Source organism: Drosophila mojavensis, unplaced genomic scaffold, assembly GCF_018153725.1.
Source record: "Drosophila mojavensis isolate 15081-1352.22 unplaced genomic scaffold, ASM1815372v1 contig_136, whole genome shotgun sequence".
NCBI lineage: Eukaryota > Metazoa > Arthropoda > Insecta > Diptera > Drosophilidae > Drosophila > Drosophila mojavensis.
In genome coordinates, this window is record NW_025318667.1 from 17,732,000 (window position 1) to 17,750,289 (window position 18,290).

The 18,290-nt window shown below is 40.2% G+C and overlaps 3 protein-coding genes and 1 long non-coding RNA gene across 11 annotated transcripts; 2 read left to right on the forward strand and 2 right to left on the reverse strand.

The window, feature by feature from the left end:
• The first annotated feature begins 183 nt into the window (after window positions 1-183).
• On the forward strand, window positions 184-1,409 carry LOC6584100 (ADP-ribosylation factor-related protein 1). Its single transcript, XM_002009724.4, has 3 exons — window positions 184-593; window positions 653-905; window positions 965-1,409. Exons 1-3 carry the CDS (start codon window positions 501-503, stop codon window positions 1,219-1,221), a joined length of 603 nt encoding a protein of 200 aa, XP_002009760.1. The 5' UTR covers window positions 184-500; the 3' UTR covers window positions 1,222-1,409.
• Window positions 964-2,148, reverse strand: LOC122756722. Of its 2 annotated transcripts, none has more exons than XR_006356558.1 (2): window positions 2,056-2,148; window positions 964-1,973 (listed from the first exon to the last, which is right to left on the reverse strand). It is a non-coding gene; the product is annotated as an uncharacterized LOC122756722 (long non-coding RNA). The 2 variants fall into 2 exon arrangements; XR_006356557.1 differs by having other exon boundaries at window positions 2,052-2,142.
• LOC6584101 (AP-1 complex subunit gamma-1) lies at window positions 2,144-11,834 on the forward strand. Of its 7 annotated transcripts, none has more exons than XM_015161482.3 (16): window positions 2,453-2,541; window positions 4,195-4,365; window positions 4,507-4,568; window positions 4,699-4,840; window positions 4,942-5,130; window positions 6,050-6,288; window positions 6,353-6,429; window positions 6,936-6,953; window positions 7,415-7,671; window positions 7,732-8,327; window positions 8,396-8,534; window positions 8,609-8,894; window positions 8,956-9,417; window positions 9,491-9,634; window positions 9,699-9,806; window positions 10,202-11,834. In XM_015161482.3, exons 2-16 carry the CDS (start codon window positions 4,349-4,351, stop codon window positions 10,307-10,309), a joined length of 2,844 nt encoding a protein of 947 aa, XP_015016968.1. In that variant the 5' UTR covers window positions 2,453-2,541; window positions 4,195-4,348; the 3' UTR covers window positions 10,310-11,834. The 7 variants fall into 7 exon arrangements, with proteins under 7 accessions (XP_002009761.1, XP_015016965.1, XP_015016968.1 ...); XM_032732466.2 differs by having other exon boundaries at window positions 4,200-4,365; XM_044006990.1 differs by having other exon boundaries at window positions 2,467-2,559; window positions 4,200-4,365.
• Window positions 11,835-13,121: 1,287 nt separating this feature from the next.
• Window positions 13,122-15,064, reverse strand: LOC6584102 (calmodulin). Its single transcript, XM_002009726.4, has 2 exons — window positions 14,743-15,064; window positions 13,122-13,654 (listed from the first exon to the last, which is right to left on the reverse strand). The coding sequence occupies exon 2, from the start codon at window positions 13,534-13,536 to the stop codon at window positions 13,216-13,218; it is 321 nt and encodes a 106-aa protein (XP_002009762.1). The 5' UTR covers window positions 13,537-13,654; window positions 14,743-15,064; the 3' UTR covers window positions 13,122-13,215.
• Window positions 15,065-18,290: the final 3,226 nt, after the last annotated feature.

Here is an 18,290-nt window from a genome sequence, read left to right on the forward strand (position 1 = left end):
GTGATTTTAAAATACTAAATAATTAAGTCATATGCTTCTATTATACGTTTAAATAACCGTTAGCTGGCAGAGCCTTGTTTTACAACACTCCATTTGGCTGGAGTGCTGAACAGCGCTGCCTGACTGTGTAGTAAAAATGTAAACAAATCATGGAGCTGCCACTAACAGCTGTTTGCTAGGCAGCTAGCTTCTAAACTCAACTATCGATAGGCTGGCCAATCGAATCTTAAGAATATTGCAATTAACATTATTTAAAAATATTTAAATTACGACTTATTATGAGTTGAAAAATAAACTTTAAACGGAACATAAAGTTTATTATTTGTGCAAGATACCTTAAGACGTGATCGCATACTCGAAATTCAGCTAGGAATTCTCACACGTATGCTGGCACCATTCCGGATAGAAACAACCCTAGACTGTGTTTTTATTTTATATTTATTTATTGTTTATTTGGAATGCAATTTTAATATTGCACAAAACCCCAAGGCATTTCAAAAATGTACACATTGCTGCATGGCTTCTACAAATATCTCACACAGAAAGACGAGTACTGCGTCGTCATTCTGGGCCTGGACAACGCTGGCAAAACGGTAAGTGACTTCGACTCCGACACGTCTGCAACTGTAAATATGCAACTTTCTGTTGACAGACCTATTTGGAGGCGGCCAAAACGAAATTTACGAAAAACTACAAAGGGCTGAATCCGGCTAAAATCACAACGACAGTCGGTCTCAACATTGGCACCATCGATGTCCACGGCGTCCGATTGAATTTCTGGGATTTGGGTGGCCAGCAGGAACTGCAGTCGCTGTGGGACAAATACTATCAGGAATCGCATGGCGTTATTTATGTGATAGATTCCAATGATCGGGAACGAATGGACGAGTCGAAAGTTATTTTTGGTAATTGTGCACCTAATCTCAAGAATCCTCTATCTAATTCCTGATTCCTGACTATACAGACAAAATGATTAAGAACGAGTTACTCTCAGGCGTGCCACTGCTAATACTGGCCAACAAGCAGGATCTGCCCGATGTGATGGGCGTACGGGAAATAAAGCCAGTATTCCAACAGGCTGGTGCACTGATCGGACGACGCGATTGCCTTACGATACCCGTCTCTGCGCTCACCGGCGAAGGCGTTGACGAGGGCATCAAATGGCTGGTGGAGGCGATCAAGCGACATTCCTTAGTGCGTCCGCCGCGAGAAAACGATTGAGAGAGCTCCTTACGATACGAAACTCAAACGCAACGAAAGGGGCAAACTAATTCCGAAACAGAACAGAAATCAGTGACAATGTTGTACAATAGCATCTTGTTTTAGATAGAGCATAGCCCTAAGCACGTATAAAATACAAGAAACGAAAAAAAAACCACACAATTTGAATACAAGGATAATCATACCGACATATATGTGTTTATATACGTGTATAGCGCGCGCAGCGGCTTTCACCTTTCATTGACTTATCACCAGTCGCATAGTCATTCGGTGACGACTTGCCTTATCCATACATGTGAATATTTTTTATTATAGACATGTACGTGTGTCAAGTGTTGTTCTCACGGTTTTTTTTTCCTTGTTATCAGCTAAAAGATAAGTTAGTATAGTTTATGTGTATTCATCGAGAGCTCAGAGCGAATGCCATGCCATGTCCATGGCTGCCATGCCACCAACGCGAGCGTCTAGTACGATAGTTATCGCATATGGTTTATCTATGCGCAGCGAAATGCAAACGCTCACCTGAACTGTGCAGCAAGCGTCGGCGAGGACTGAGGGATTCGAACTTCATGATATTAGTCTTTTGCCAGAGTTACACTTGCGCGGGCCGCCTCTCATAATCAAATTGTCGCTCCTGGCCTAGATCCGCTGATCCATTAGCTCTTATACGCCGCTAAGAGAATATGATTGCCCTGCTGTGGTAAATCCTAAAGCGCATGGAGCAGTAGCGTTTCGCGCACGCGTGTGTTTGTCTATATGTGTGCGTGTGTGTATGGAGAGAGGGGATTGGAACCGTAATTACTTATAAATGTACATTAGATAACACGTACGCACACTGCCTATGTGGAACACCATAGCCGCTTATCACTCTATTCCAGTGTCAGTAACTGTGCTGAGTTTTAGTGTGTGTAAGCGTTTGTGTATTTAGTTACTGTCCACTGTTGTTTGCTTGTGGGACAAACGAGAACGTCACGCTGCAAATATGTATCCGTACTATGAACAGGATTGGAGTGTTTTGCCACCGGAAAACAATCGCAGGTGAGTTGCAAAAACAGGCAATGGGGGATTTGTGATTTTAAAAAAAATGACGTTATGCGCGAATCCGTCGTCTTGGCCAATAGGTCTATCGATAACAGCGAGCTGGCGATAACAGCACTGCTAATGTCAAAAACGAAATGTCAACCGCTTGCTAGCGCTCTCTCACTCTCACTCTCACTGCTGCTACAACTACTATTACTACTACTGTTGCGCTCATCATCAACATTCTACGAGCATTTTTGTCGCGTTGTAAAAATTTGCATTGGAAGTTGGAGGCGGCAGGTGGCTATAAAGCAAACGGTTATATTTAGTGCGAGCAAAACATAAAACAACAAAGAAAAGCATCTTGCTGTGTTTGCGGTCAACATTCAATTAATTTATGTTTTACTTTTCGTGTGGCCAGAAAGAAGCATACGCTTAACTCAGTGGGCGCTTGAGTGTGTGTTGTGTGCCATGTATATCTCTCTGTGTGTGTGCTTTTGTATATGTATGTGGTGTCTGTGGACTTGAGCTTTCCAATGAAATTGCTTTATTCAACAACGGCGGAAAGTAATACAATATTTAAAAATAATACGTTTTAGATTACAGTGAATGTGCACAAATCCATACGTGTATTTTCATGCTAAAAAAATATATATATATTTTTTGCAACGCATGCAATGCACTCGATACAATATCCATTGTGCCATATCGATATCCAATTATCGATACCAAGAAGCAATGACGGCAGCTGTTTTGGTTTTGGCCATAACTGGTGACTGTGACTGCCTTTCAGGCATTTGAGCAAAAGCTGAATTAGTTGTTAACGATTCATTTGGGAACTTGCATTGCATTGTTTATTTGTTATTCATATTATAAAATTTTCAAGAAAGAATGTAATTAGAACTTGTATTCATATATTCCAATTGGATTTAATACGCCTCTCTTGATGTTTGCTTGAGCGCGTGTGAGTGTGTGCGTGCGTATGTGTGTGTTGCTGTCAACTCGATGCGCGCTAATCGACGATTCGGCTCAGCTCATGCTTCAAGTGCGGTTTTCGCATTATTCCCACAACTGAATTAATCATTTCATTTTCATCAGTAGCAGCGACCGTCAATGGTTTTGCATTTGTGTGAGCCTCCACCTTTTTGTCGTCTTAATTAACACCCTACACACCTAGCCTACTTTTTTCAACTTGTGCTACGCTGCGCTTCGTTGGCTAGCACTGCCAGCTACATAAATACGACCGTATGTATGTTTGTACGAATGTAACTGATGCCAGTTAAAAGGCACTTCAATGTCCATGCATATGACCAATATGTATGTATGTGTACATGCGTATGTCAGACCGTATACATGTGTAAGTGAGCGTAAAGCTTTTTGTTTGCATTGAGCGGGCGACAGATCATATGCACATGTACATATACATACATAACTACATATTTGTTTAAGCCACGGCAAACGCACACACAGACACACACCATTTGTGTACGTGTATACCATTTCATAACAGAAATAAGTTGATTACTAATTGTGTTTGTGAACTGTGATTTGTGTTAATAATGATAAAACAAAGCAACATCAAGGAAATGCGAGAGTGCGAGTGAATTGGAGTTTGATGTACACTGTTAACACTTTTGCAGTGAGAGAGCATCAAATATGTGTGTGGGAGAGTGACTGTGTGAGAGAGAGAGAGAGAGAGAGGGAGATATAGCGACAAGTGAAGAAATAACTGCAATTGAATAGCGGCCGGCTGTCATAGATATTGTTGTTGTTGCTATTGTTGTTGTTGTTATCGTTATTCGTATGCTGCGCAGCGAGTGTTGCAAACTGATCGAAACGGCGAACGACTTAGTTCGAATATGATCGCTGTTGCCACCTCGCTGCCAACGCAGCTGAAATAACAATAATTCAAACAACAACACCAACAATAACAATTGAGTGCAAACTTAAAAGCATAGGCCGGCAAGTAGTAGAAGAAGAAGCAGCAGCAGCAGAACAAAATCAAGATAAAGAACCATCAACAACAACAACTGCAGTTTAGTCTGCGTGCCACAACCAAAGTGCTTCACAGCCGCAGAAGCAGAAGCAGCAGCCGCAACGCCTCACAATGAATTCCGAGCATGGGTATGCAGTTTTAATAAATACATTATATGTGTACATACATTAATATATATGCATAAAATGCAATATATATATTTACGCCCGCATCTCTCTACATTATGTATTAATCAACCTCTTTTAATACACATTTTCTTCGCCCAACAGATTCAATCCAGCCTTCAATATGGCCACCATAAGGCAGGCATTCACAGAGGCCGTCGAAAGAGGTAAGCAGGGTAAAGAGGTAAAGAGGTAGAGAGCTAACCAGCCTCCATCCATCCCCATAAGCAATTGCTTCTTCTCTCATCCTCAACAAACTGTCTGACTCTGTATCTTCTCTTTTTCGCCCACGTGCAGTCAGAATGCCGACGCCCACACGACTGCGTGATCTTATACGACAGATACGCGCCGCCCGCACCGCTGCCGAGGAGCGGGCCGTGGTTAACAAAGAGTGCGCCTACATACGCAGCACATTCCGGGAGGAGGACTCCGTCTGGCGGTGAGTGTGGGCAGTAAATTGCATTAATAATTATTCTCAGGCCATTTTAACCTGTTTTCCATCTCATTCTCGCTCGCTCGCTCACTGATTGTTGCATGCAGTTGTCGCAACATTGCCAAGCTGCTGTACATACACATGCTCGGCTATCCGGCGCACTTTGGCCAACTCGAGTGCCTCAAACTGACGGCCAGCACGCGTTTCACAGATAAACGGATTGGCTATCTGGGTGCTATGCTGTTATTGGATGAACGTCAAGATGTCCATTTGCTGATTACGAATTGTTTAAAAAAGTAAGTTCAACAGGGATAATACCCAGCAGATGAATATAATCATTAAGCCTAGTTCCCAGCTTGAATTTAGTACTTGGTATTACTATTTGTAGAAGAGGGATTCAGATTAAGCTATGATAAGTTAGTATGAAGGGACTAGAAATCAGATTGTTTAGCAAATCAAATAGATATCATGTTCAATTTGTTTAGGCTATCGAAATTGTGAGGCTTACTGACCTTTATAGAATGCAGATTGATATAGAATATATTAGGTTTAATCTACAATTTAGAAATTAAGTTTTGTAGCAAACCAAATAAACTAGATTTCTAATGGGCTTAGGATATTTTGTAATGACTGAAATACACCTTTTGCATCTTTAGGGCCCTCTCACTCTCTTTATATATTTATCTCTCTAAAGCATCGTTTCTGTGTGAGTTGCTCAGCAATAATGTAGTTAATACAATAATATAGTTAATACACGTACATCTGTATAAACTCTGTAACTATTTAAGATACTTTAAACTGAGTCAACTGAATTTGTTGCTGAGGTTGATCCTAACTATGTCTATCAACTGAAAGTTTAATAAAAATAATTCGGCAAATATCATAATTACCTGGAAGGCCATTAGATATGGAAGAACTACAGAAAGAGCTATAAATTGGCTTAATCACAATTGGCCCAATCGAGCCGCATAATAATCATTACAATAATCCTGTTTGCATACGAGATTCCAGTTTGTCGTACTATAAACGTAACTCAACTATATTAGTCACTTGCAGGTTGTTTATGACTAATAAATGTATATATTTTTTATATAGTTGTAATCACTAGATATAGAAAGTAAATTGCCCGTAAAGCTAGTAATTACGATTAGGTAATGAGCTTTGTTTATTTTCAAGCTGTTTCTAATTAATTGTGTTTGACCTTGCTACTTGCAGCGATTTGAACAGCTCGACGCAGTTCGTGGTGGGCTTAGCGCTGTGCACACTGGGCGCCATCGCATCGCCGGAAATGGCACGTGACCTGGCCAGCGAGGTGGAGCGTCTGATGAAGTCGCCCAACACGTACATCCGCAAGAAGGCGACACTGTGTGCATTCCGAGTCATTCGCCGTGTGCCCGAACTGATGGAGATCTTTCTGCCGGCCACACGTTCGCTGCTCAGCGAGAAGAATCACGGTACGCTTGATGCCATTTCCAGTACAATCAGTGGCCAATCATCTCATATCTCATATCATTGCAGGCATCCTGATTACCGGCGTCACGCTCATCACGGAGATGTGCGAGAACAGTTCGGATACGTTGATGCATTTCAAAAAGGTAAGTTGTTGTCCGGTCGGACGGGTGTGGCCGACACGCCAAGGCGGGCAGGCAGACAAACAGCTAACGGTATTTCAAGTGGAAAGCGATCATATATATCTATATATGTATACATATATATAGAGCTTCAAAGACTAACCGCCCCGGACGGCTTGTTGTTGACTTGTTGAGTTCCGATCCAACCGCATTTTAGTCATTTTGGGCGGCCCTCTTAATGTATATTGTAATTGTGGTTTCTTTTCCATATCAAAAGTTTTTATTTTGTGTATCTCATTTATTCGTTTAATTTTGTTTTATTTTTGCTGCCATTTTTTGAGCTTTTGCGCCTTCAGCTAAAGAAAGTGTAATTAATATTTTTTGTAACTGTTATCGTTAATGTTTATCGCTTTGCCACGTACTACTTTTGACACCTAACGACATTTTGTAATTACAAATTAACGCTTCGTTTGTTTTTGATCGAATACCGCGCGAACACAAAATGAAATTTGTTGTAATTTGCTTGCCAGGATAGCGGAAATCGAGAGGTATGATTGTGATTTGTGCCTCAAATTAAACTTTTTATGCATAAGTATATACCTATATATACCTGTTCACCATATTCTTGTTGTTGTATTTGTTATATTATATTTTGTATATTGTTTTTGAAAACACCTTTGTTTAGCTTTTACTATAAACACGAACGATATTCTGAAGTAGCTATTGCGTACAGCTTTTCTTTGGAACAGTCTCTCCGGCTGTGATATTTGATATGATTTACTTTTGTTTACTTAGTTGACTTTTTATTGCGAACTTCCTGTTTATGCTCTTTCTCCAACTCTTGCACACGCACAAAATTATACAGTAGCTAGTTCTGACTCGCTTTAACCCACACATATACACACACCCTTTTCTCTCTTTCTCTCTCTCTCTCTCTTTGTTCACTCTGTTTATGCACAGGTATTGCAACTGTTTCACTTTCGCTCTGTCTCTTTCGATTTCATAACAGATCGTACCGAATCTGGTGCGGATCCTAAAGAACCTCATCCTGGGCGGCTACTCACCTGAGCACGATGTCAGCGGCGTCAGCGATCCGTTCCTGCAGGTGAAAATCCTGCGTCTATTACGCATACTCGGCCATAATGATCCGGATGCCTCAGAAGCCATGAACGATATATTGGCACAGGTGGCCACCAATACGGAGACCAGCAAGAATGTTGGCAACACCATTCTCTATGAGACAGTGCTATCCATAATGGATATACGGTAAGAGTGCATACTATATGAATACTACATTATACTATACTATTATTATATTCTTTGCAGTTCGGAGGGCGGCCTGCGCGTCTTGGCTGTGAATATCCTGGGACGCTTTCTACTCAACTCGGACAAGAATATACGCTATGTGGCGCTGAATACACTGCTGCGAACGGTGCACGCCGATACGTCCGCTGTGCAGCGGCATCGCACCACCATATTGGAGTGCCTCAAGGATCCAGATGTGTCGATCAGGCGACGTGCGATGGAGCTATCTTTTGCGCTAATCAATGCACAAAATATACGTACAATGACGAAAGAGCTATTGCTGTTCCTCGAGAAGGCCGACGCTGAATTCAAGGCGCAATGCAGCTCTGGCATGATATTGGCTGCCGAACGCTATTCGCCCAATTCACGCTGGCATCTCGACACGCAGCTGAGCGTCTTGATAGCTGCTGGCAATTATGTGCGTGACGATGTTGTCTCATCGACCATACAGCTGGTGTCCAGCAGTCCCGTGCCAGAGCAGACATATATCACGAATCGGTTCTGGGAATCGCTGCAGGTGCCCAATCACTGTGAGGACAAGCAGCCGTTGCTGCAGGTTGCCGTCTGGGCCATAGGCGAGTACGGCGATCTGTTCATGTACGGCGCGAATGAGGATGGTGAGTGTACAGTAGTCATATCATTCGTGAATCTTTTTTATCCAATTCACCCAAATCTATTCGAACAGAGTTCGAGCGTCCAACGGAGAGCGATCTGATCGCTGTGTATCATAAGTTTTTAACCTCTGCTCAAGTGTCGACAACAAGCAAGCAATATGCGCTCGTCTCTTTGGCCAAGTTGAGCACGCGCCTGCAGCAGTGCGTGGAGTAAGTGACCACACATATATACCGTCTCCTGGTCAGTGGTTCACATGCTGAAAATCAAACATCTTCTATTGTAGAGAGATCCAGGCATTGATTACCTCGTTTGGCAGCCATCTGAATGTGGATCTGCAGCAACGCGGCGTAGAGTTCACACAACTCTTTGGCAGCTATAAGCACCTGCGTCCGCCCCTGCTGGAAAAGATGCCCGCCATGCAAATCAGTCGTATTAGTTCACAGAATGGCGAGAGCGGCGGCTCCTTCGATGACAATAGTCCGGACGTTATCGAGAATGGCATCGAGATTGGCGGCAACAGTACGCATCCTATAATCGAAAGCAATATGAACACAATGGGGGACAATACGGTAAACTATATAATACACACCCATATTGAGTGTTCTCTATATTGTCTTGATGATATTTTAGAATATCCTGCTGGACTTATTGGGGAGCACGGATCTGTCGGCGGGCGCCAACGATTTGGCCATGGCAACAGACCTATCGAATGCGGTGCATAAAAAGAATACGCGAAATGCAAACAACGATGAGCCGGTGTCGAACAATCAGGATCTGCTCGACTTGCTCGACCTGGACATGTCAGCGCCAACTGCAACGCCCGTCATGGGCGTGAATCTGGGAAGTGATCATAGCAGCGCCGCCAATATGAACAATATGCTCGGCGGACTCGATCTGGGCGGCTTCGGTGGCATCGACTCCATGCCCAATAGCATGCCCACAAACGGTAACGATCTATCGAGCATGCTGGGTGGCCTTAACGTTGGAGGCGGTGCGCCATCCCACGCAATGCCGTCCATTGGCGGTGATATTAACCGCGGCAGCCTGCTGGGTGAACTGAATCCGACGACGGCCTCTAACAATGTGTCAGTGGTAAGTGAGACTTCTTTAATTCCCTATAATCCAGCTGGCATCTGTACTCAATTATTGTTAACTTAAATTTCAGCCTCCAAAGGATCCCAAGCTAACGGCGCTGGACAAGAACGGACTGCTGGTGCAGCTGGTGCCAGTGCCGGGCAGTGACTGCATGAAAATATTTATGACAACCACAAATAGCTCAGACAATACATTGGAGCAGTATTTGCTGCAGGTGCGTCTACTTGCTGTTTGAATGATGAATGACTTTTGTATATTAAATTCATTGTATTTCACAGGCGGCCGTGCAGAAGAGTTTTAAACTGCAAATGCTGACGCCGTCGGGCTCGGTGCTGCCTCCAGGTGGCGTCATCACGCAGGAAATGCGAGTTGTTGCTACGTCCAATGTAAGTGGGTGAACGGAGATATGAAATGAAGAGCACAGAAGTTCAGTAGGAGATGTAAATGTGAAATAGTATAGCTAAGACTATCCTGAGATCTAAAAGGGGTTTCATTTTTATGTATATACATATATCATTTATCGATATAAACTGCCTTTGTCCAAGAGCCTGTACATTCTCAGATTAGATAAGATATTCTTTTAACTTTACTATTTTAGAAATCAAAGAGAAAAAAACTTATGTAGGCAATGTTAATCTGAAAGAGAGTTATTAACTATACTAGTCAAATTAACTAAAAGGGAAGAGAAGGGAATAATCTTTATCAGTTCTCCATTCTTCTTGCATATTGATTGATAAATTTCCAAATTCTAAAACTTTTCTCGCTTCTCTATATATAATAGGCTGTGCTACGCATGCGTCTACGAATTCAATATACGATCGATGGTCAGCAGGTCGTGGAGCAGACGGAGGTTAGCGGCTTTCCGGAACAGCAGCCATCGCATGAATAAATATGCTTTAAAGCAAGCGTAGCGAGCGTTTAAGCTAAAAGTCTAAAGACAACACAAACAAACACACACACACATATATACATACATACCGAACACAGCTAAATACAGAGGTTGCCACACGCATATATTGTAAAATAAGTTAAAACAACTACACACACACACACACACCCAGGCAAACACCTATACCAATACACTAACACTCATTCACTCATCTGAAGAAAGGAAACCCAGCGGAGTCCGCGTGCGTGGAGCATCGTTGAGAATATCAGCAAGGCACAGTGTTGCCAGACTTCAAAAACATATGGGCATCATGTGCGAAAGTATCCAGTTGCTTTAAAAAAGAAACGCAAAAAATAATTTATATTTGATATATGTATATATACATATATATCTATATATATATATTTATATATACATATGTATACCTATTCCCTTGATTTTTTATAATTGTTTTTTTTTTCTGTTATTTTTTTTTTTTTTGCGTCAAAAACCAAGTTTGATAAATGTCCGCGATGCGTGTAAGCATTTCTTGATTAGTACTATTTAACATGATTATGATAATAATTATGATTTGATTTTTTAAAATTGTGTGTGTAATTGGTTTGTGTAAAAGACAACATTCAGTTTTAATGTAAGACAATAAAGTCATTAAACAGCGTCAAGCTAAATTATATAGCCACTACACTAAATTGTAAATTAAAACAATTAACAAACACAGCAAATGTATTTTATGATACGTTAGCAAAACAAACTCAAAAAGAAAACGAAACAAAAAAAAAGAACATCAAAATAGCAACTAAAATGTGACAAATTGTGTATAGCAAATGAAAACAAAGAGAAGAAAACGGAGCGCATTTATTGAAGCTTAGCATTTGCCAATTGGAAGCAGTTTATCGATAGTGTCAATCGATCGTTATACACGTTTTTCGATGATGGACAGAGCTCATAGTTATTATTATAAAAACAAAAGCAAAAAAAAAAAAAAAAGGAAACTTAATTTGTTATACTTATGTATGTATGTAATATGCATTAAACAATATTTTTTTTTTATTGAAACTAATGAAGGCTCCAGGCGCTGGCAGCGTGCTAGCACAGTTCACAGGATTGGGCTGCACGCTGTGACGTCACACAATGGCCGGTGACACGAACACATAAACATAAACACACACACACACACACACACACACAAATACACACTAGCGCAGTGTTGGAAGCCGACACATTAAGCTCAGCACACCGTGTGGCCTACATTTCCACGAACTATCTATCACTCGATAAATTGTTATTTCCTGTGCGCACGTACTTAAAAACGATTCAACAGATAACTGCAGCAGCAAAGAAGAAACTGAAACAGCAGGCAGCACTGTGGAAAACTAGATAATTATAATATATATATTACTAAAAAGGGAAAACAAAACAAATTTCAACAAAAAAAAAAAAAAAAAAAAGTATATAACACTTAGTTGCGGGTCAATGCGCATTATGTTTAAATATTTTTCGGGGGGTAATTGAAAAAACAGATAAACAACATTTATGTACTATTATTATGTATGTATTTAAATACAATTATAAATATGTCATGCAGCAGAATGATTCAAACAAAAAAACAACTAATTATAATATTTAAAACTGAAAAAGAAAAACATTAACATATTGTACAATATCTGATATATGTATATATATATATATATATATATATATATATATATATATATATATATATATATATATATATATATATATATATATATATATATATGTATGTATATATAAATATATATATTTTTTTTGTATTCATCAAACCTTTGAGCTGAAATAAACACCAACATTTTGTTTTATCAAATATATTAAATGAACCTTTATATTAAAAAAAAAAAGTCGTGAGTATTAAAAGGTTTTAAAGATGTAATAAATTGTGTTTGCTTTATAATTTATAATTTTTTTTTATGCATGTATGTATTATAGATAATTATGTAGCTAATTCCTAAGGTTTGCAAATGAATTTTAGTGCCCAAAAAGGTATGCTATATTTTATATATATTGTTATTTTTATTACCAGGTATTTAACTAGCTAACAAGCTTAATCTGATTTGAAATTATACAAGATCTATTTGCTTGGGAGAGCTATTCCTCTCTGATATAAATATTGCTCGAGTCTTGGAATGATTTTATTGCAATATTATATTGGATATATACATATAATATTTAGACATTCTGGCCGACCGTCTGTCCGCATGAGTTCTACTTGAAGTTGAACATACATACATATATGTATGTATGTATTCGTGTAAGCCCGGAACTATAAAGTGTCAAGTTTTTCCTAATCCACCCACTATGGGTGTGGCGAATTGGTGACGTTCTTCGGAATCTCACTAGACTTTTCAGACCGAGTTCGAGACAATTTCAGACCAATCGTACCTCTCTATTTGAGAGTGGTTCAGCTTTCTCCCATCCATTATCATATAATTTCTACCTAGCTGTCAACAGTAATTACAAATTGAAATTTGATTTTATTTTTTACTATTTTTCGCTCAAATTTTTTTAATAGTTCTTTTCACTTAACTTTTTATATATAACACTTAATTTTTTTTCCCCATTTTTCCGTTCGGTATCCAGAACTTTTTTTGTTGGCTTATTTTCGTTTTTCAGTTGTTGCGGTGAACAGAAATGTTGCGTGGAGAAGGATTCATTGTGTGATCTAACAAACATAGCTTTATATATATATACATATATACATATATATATATACACGTGATATATGTGAATGCCGTAGGTACATCATCATTATATCGTATATATGTATGCACACAGACTCGCAGAGACCGGAGCGCGTGGAAAGTTTTGTTTTTTTTTTTTGTTTGGTTGGGTTCTCGATTTTTTTTCGTCGTCCTTGCCTGGGAAATATTTTACTCGTGTGAACTACACGATTCATTGGATGATGAACTTTGCTCCTCTGTAGAGCCGTCTGACTCCTCGCTGTGCTTTGACTCCTCGGGCTTCAGCGTCCAATATAGGGCGGCACAGAATTTGGCGCAGTCCATTTTACCGCTGCCATCGGTATCGACGGCATCGATCATCCTCTGCACATCCTCTTCGCTGTTGTCATAGCCAAATACACGCATCATGCCACACAGCTCCCTGGCTGTTAGCAGTCCACTTCCATCCACATCCAAAATGGCAAAGGTATTGCAGATTTCCGCCCACTTCGCTTTGCTCAACTTCTCCATTGCAGTAGTGGCTTTTTGATTGGCTTTAACTCTTGCTTTGTTCCTTCTAGGGTTTTCTTTGGGGTTTTTTCGCTTTTGCAACAACACCGACAATGTGGTTTACAAGCGAATATGATTTCTATTGGCAATATTGTGAATGTAGATTATAATATACTATTATATCAGGATATATCAAAATATATTTTATATTCTATTATATGTCAGTAGGTCTACGACACTGACTGTTTAACTGCTTAATTTGGATTTGAATAGACTAATAGTAACAGTGCCTACTATACTGCGCTGCCGACGTCCAACACGTGGTTACACTCGAGCAGAGGCTGATCTACTAGGCCAAACCCTCAACATCTGTAAACGGACTTTCCTAATTAAGTCTCCTAAACGTAATAATGTCTCTTAGCTAAGGGTATTTGCTGATGCACAAGTCTCTAGTATTGGAAAGGTATATATTAAAAAATGTTTGAGCTTTCACAATCAATTAGTGTATTCTTCAATATACTTATAAAGATATACATATGTGTGCACATGTATAGGAATAATGCAAAAGCTTGGCGCAGCAGGCCACGTGTCTTGTTCAGTAACTTCTGTATTACTTAATGGATTTCAATGCAATTTTCAGTGTGTAATCTACATATTCTATAGCGTATTTATCAATTAACTAAAACTGCAAACACTTTCGTATGTTGTCTATTATGGCAATTGTACTTCAATTTGAAGAAGTTGATCAAATTGTATAGAATATACATGCAACTATTGCAAAAGTTGAAAACTATAGCTCCAAAGACTTAGACGATATTATGATGTATAATTGTATTCTGATCAAAACAAACGCGAATAGCTATTGATTATTTGAACATCGATCTCGATCCAGCAAACAACTATCATATAAATAAACGGACAGAAGTTGACTTAGCTCGTCGCTCTGATCAAGCATATATGTATATGTACAGTCGACAACGACCATCAAGGGACCGTCAGAGGACGTACACAGAAGACGCTATAATCATAAAAGCTAGCTCATACAAATTTGCCCAGGGCCCAGAACTTTCGTCGCTATAAACGTACAGACGCTAAAGCGAAGTCTACTCTATGTACTTTCTATGAGATTCCACGACAGATGTCATGCCACCATCATACTTTTACTTCCCATAAAGAATTCAGGGAATAAAAGAAGTCTTATATATATATTTGCACATACATACATACCCACTAACTAAATAATATTAGTTTCAGTTTCTTCAGTCTTAAGTTAAGCTTCAGTTTTCCAAATTTAGTTCAAGCTTTCAACAATAATGGGTCCAATAGAGGTTACAGCCGTGGTAAATGTTTTTTGTGGTTATTTATTATTATTATTTATTTATTTTTTTTTTTTGGTTTTTTTTTCTGTGTGTTTTTAAGTAATTTTTTGGGGTACTGTTGAAGTGAAATGAAACATATGAATTTGTATTTTGTGAGACTTAGATAACTTGATCCAAATTTTCTACCATGTTTTGTGATATGTTTACTATTACGCTCTGAGCAACTAAATGAAAACGTAAAGCGTTTGGCAAGTAAATCATGCCTTCCTAAATTGACAAAGCTGCAAATGAAATGTATGTAAATTTTCTAGCTGTCATAAATTCGAGTCTGAATTTGTAGTTGAAATAAAAGTTGGTCAAAATTTTAGAGAAACATAATAAACATTTCTTAATCTCCATCATTTACTACATCCATTTTAAACAAGTAAGAACTTTGCAGCTAGGAAATGCATTTTCCGATTTGCCACGCCCCTAGCGGGCGGATTTATAAATGGGAGATGTACCCGAGTCTGTGTTCCAAATTTCAAGTCTCTAGCTTCAATAGCGCCGAAATAAACTGCGTTCAGACGGACAGTAGGACAGACGGACGGACAGCAAGACGGACAGTAAGACGGACGTTGCACAAAACCAATATTTTAATTGACTTTCATGAAGGAGTATAAAAAGTAAAAAACCTTGCAGTCGACCTCGTAATATTCATTCACGGCCTGGCAGTTCCATTTTTCAATTCGCCACGCCCCAAATTGGTCGTTAAATTTTGAGTTTTTAGCTCTTAAACTGTTGAAAATACAGTCTTTTCCGGTTTGTTACACCCCCAATGGCCGTAGATATATCAGCCTTACCATCTAAAATTTCGACTCTCTAGCACTTCAACTATAATGGCTTCTAGGATACCGGAATATGCATTTCCTGATTTGCCACGCCCCTAGTGAGTGGACTGTGAAAAGTTTGACACTATATATTTTGGGGTTATAAATATAAAATAGCTAGCTGCAATATGGACAGACAGCAATACGGACATTGCACAAAACCAATATACCCATTTTATTTCCTATAATGAGCATACAAAGTTGGTCTAGATTTAAAAAAAAAAAAAAAAAAAAAAAAAAAAATTTTATTTCTTGTACAATTTTGGTCCAAGCTCGTAACAAGTTTTCTTCATCTCCATTATTTACTACATCCATATGTAGGTTTCATCTGGAATCCCCATTGAATGACAACCATGTGTGCACACAGACATACATATGTAGATATACTCCGTCATACTTACGTCTACTTACCATATCACTAATCCGCATTGATGTGATTAGTCACTGTGATTCGATATTGTCAGCCAGTGACTGCATAGTTGATAAATTGTAGACGGCGAGAGCAAGATAGAGTGTAAAAAATCACTCATTTGGGCTTAAGTGCCGTCAGTGGAAGCCGCTGAGAAATGCTTGAGAAGATTAACAGTGACACATGCCCTTAATATACGGAGAACTCCAATCTGATTGTCTTTTAATAAGACAAGCCGAAAATCAAGTGTAACGCAAAGCGAATTAGATGAAATCTCTGAGAAACAACAAAGCGCCCCGTATCAACATGTTACCGCCCGTCACAGCTGTCAATTGCAACGGCAGCAGCAGCGGCAGCAGTGGCAGCAGCAGCGGCAGCAGCATTCAGCAGCCAATGGGCCAACGAGCCAACAGTCAGCGGGCGGCGAGCATAAAGCCAAGTATCAGCTCATCGTCATCTCTATATCTGCAGAGACAGCTGTGACGGGGCAAAACTTCAACAGCTCTTCGGCCTGGCAGCTGTCGTCGGCTAACATCGTTGGGGCTCGCGCCTACTCCGCGCGTAACCTTTGCTAAGGTTAAATGTGAGCACAGCGCCCGCGAATTGTGCCACGCCAAGAGCAGCAGCAGCAGCAGCAGCAGCAGCAGCAACAGCAGCAACAGCATCAAGAGCAAGGCATAAAGGCAAGGCTTCATTGTGTTCTGCTCGTTGCCTGTTTCCTGCCCATTGTGGCTGTGTGTATCGGTGTGCGTGTATGTGTGGCTGCCAGTGTGTGTGCCTGTATGTGTGAGCGAGCTGTGGCAAGGCGCCGACGCACTGGCGCTTCGTTTGACTGCCATTTGGGATGCGGGATACGTTTTATCCTTTGCATCGAACCAAGCGCTTGCTGCCAGCCTCGAACATGTTTGGTCGTGTCACGTGCAACCGCCCTGGCTATAGTGCTGTCTCTCTATGTGTGCATGTGTGTGTGTGTGTGTGTGTGTGTGAGTGTGGGTGTGTTTGTTTGTGGAACAGCAACTGTTAGCTATAAACAGCATAAGCATCTCTATGTGTACCATATATACTATATATAAATGTATACATACGTATATATTTAGGTATATGTGTGTGGTGTGTGTGTGTGTGTGTGTGTATGTATCACAGCGCGGCTGTGTGTTGTATATCAATCGCCCTGTCCTGTGCCCGCTGCCCCTTAGCCGTTGCCGCCCCGCCACTTCAGTCAGCCGAACACCTACTAAGGACGCCGCCGCCAGCCCCCACCCCCTCTTCAGGCACCACCACCACATTCTCTAAAAGCGCCGCTGGCGTTGAGAGCGCGACGCAGTAGCAGCGGCAGCAGCAGCAGCAGCATTTGAAGCACCAAAAACAACAACAACAACAACAACGACAACAAAAAGTAATTTTGTGCAACGATGCGACCCTTGGCCAAAAATTGTAATGAGAAACCTTTTATAGCACAAACACATGCTCGCTTTTTGTCTTCTTCTGCCTGCTCTTGCTCATCCGCTGCCATTGCCTCGTCTACGCTCTGCACTCTCCTCTCTAGTGAGCGCCGGCATTGCCACTGCCACTGCTGCTGCTGCTGCTGCTGCTGCTGCTGCTCTTGTCTCCTCTCTAGCGCTGCTGCCCACCGCTAGTGTGCTTCTTCTCTCTGCTCCCCCACCTCTTCTCCCATCTCTAGTGGTTTCTAGTATTTCGCTTGTTTTGAGTTTTGTAGTCTAATTTTATTTTTTCATGTTGCTTTTTCTGCATCTTCATTTGTATTTTTTGCTTGCTGTTTTTTTTTTTTTCTCTTCGTCTACTTAAAGTTAATAATTTGTGTTGTTTTTGTAATACAATATGTTTGTAGGTACGCGCTATATGCTTTTTGGTTTTTCATTTTTATTATTTTTCAACTTGAATGTTCTTTTCAATTTATCTATATATATTTTTATATGTATATATACATATGTATGTATGTATATATTTGTTAAAATGAGCAAAAAAAAAAAAGAAGTAGAGCAACAATAAACGAAATAATGCTGGGTTGACTCTGCTCTTGCCTTTGTTTTAGCAGGTGGGCTGAGATGCTGTTGGTGTTGTTGTTGTTGTTGTTGTTGCTGCTGCTGTTGCTGTTGCTGATGATGAAGCAGCAGCAGCCAGTGTGTCTATAGCCCATGGGGCTCTTGCTGAATCAAG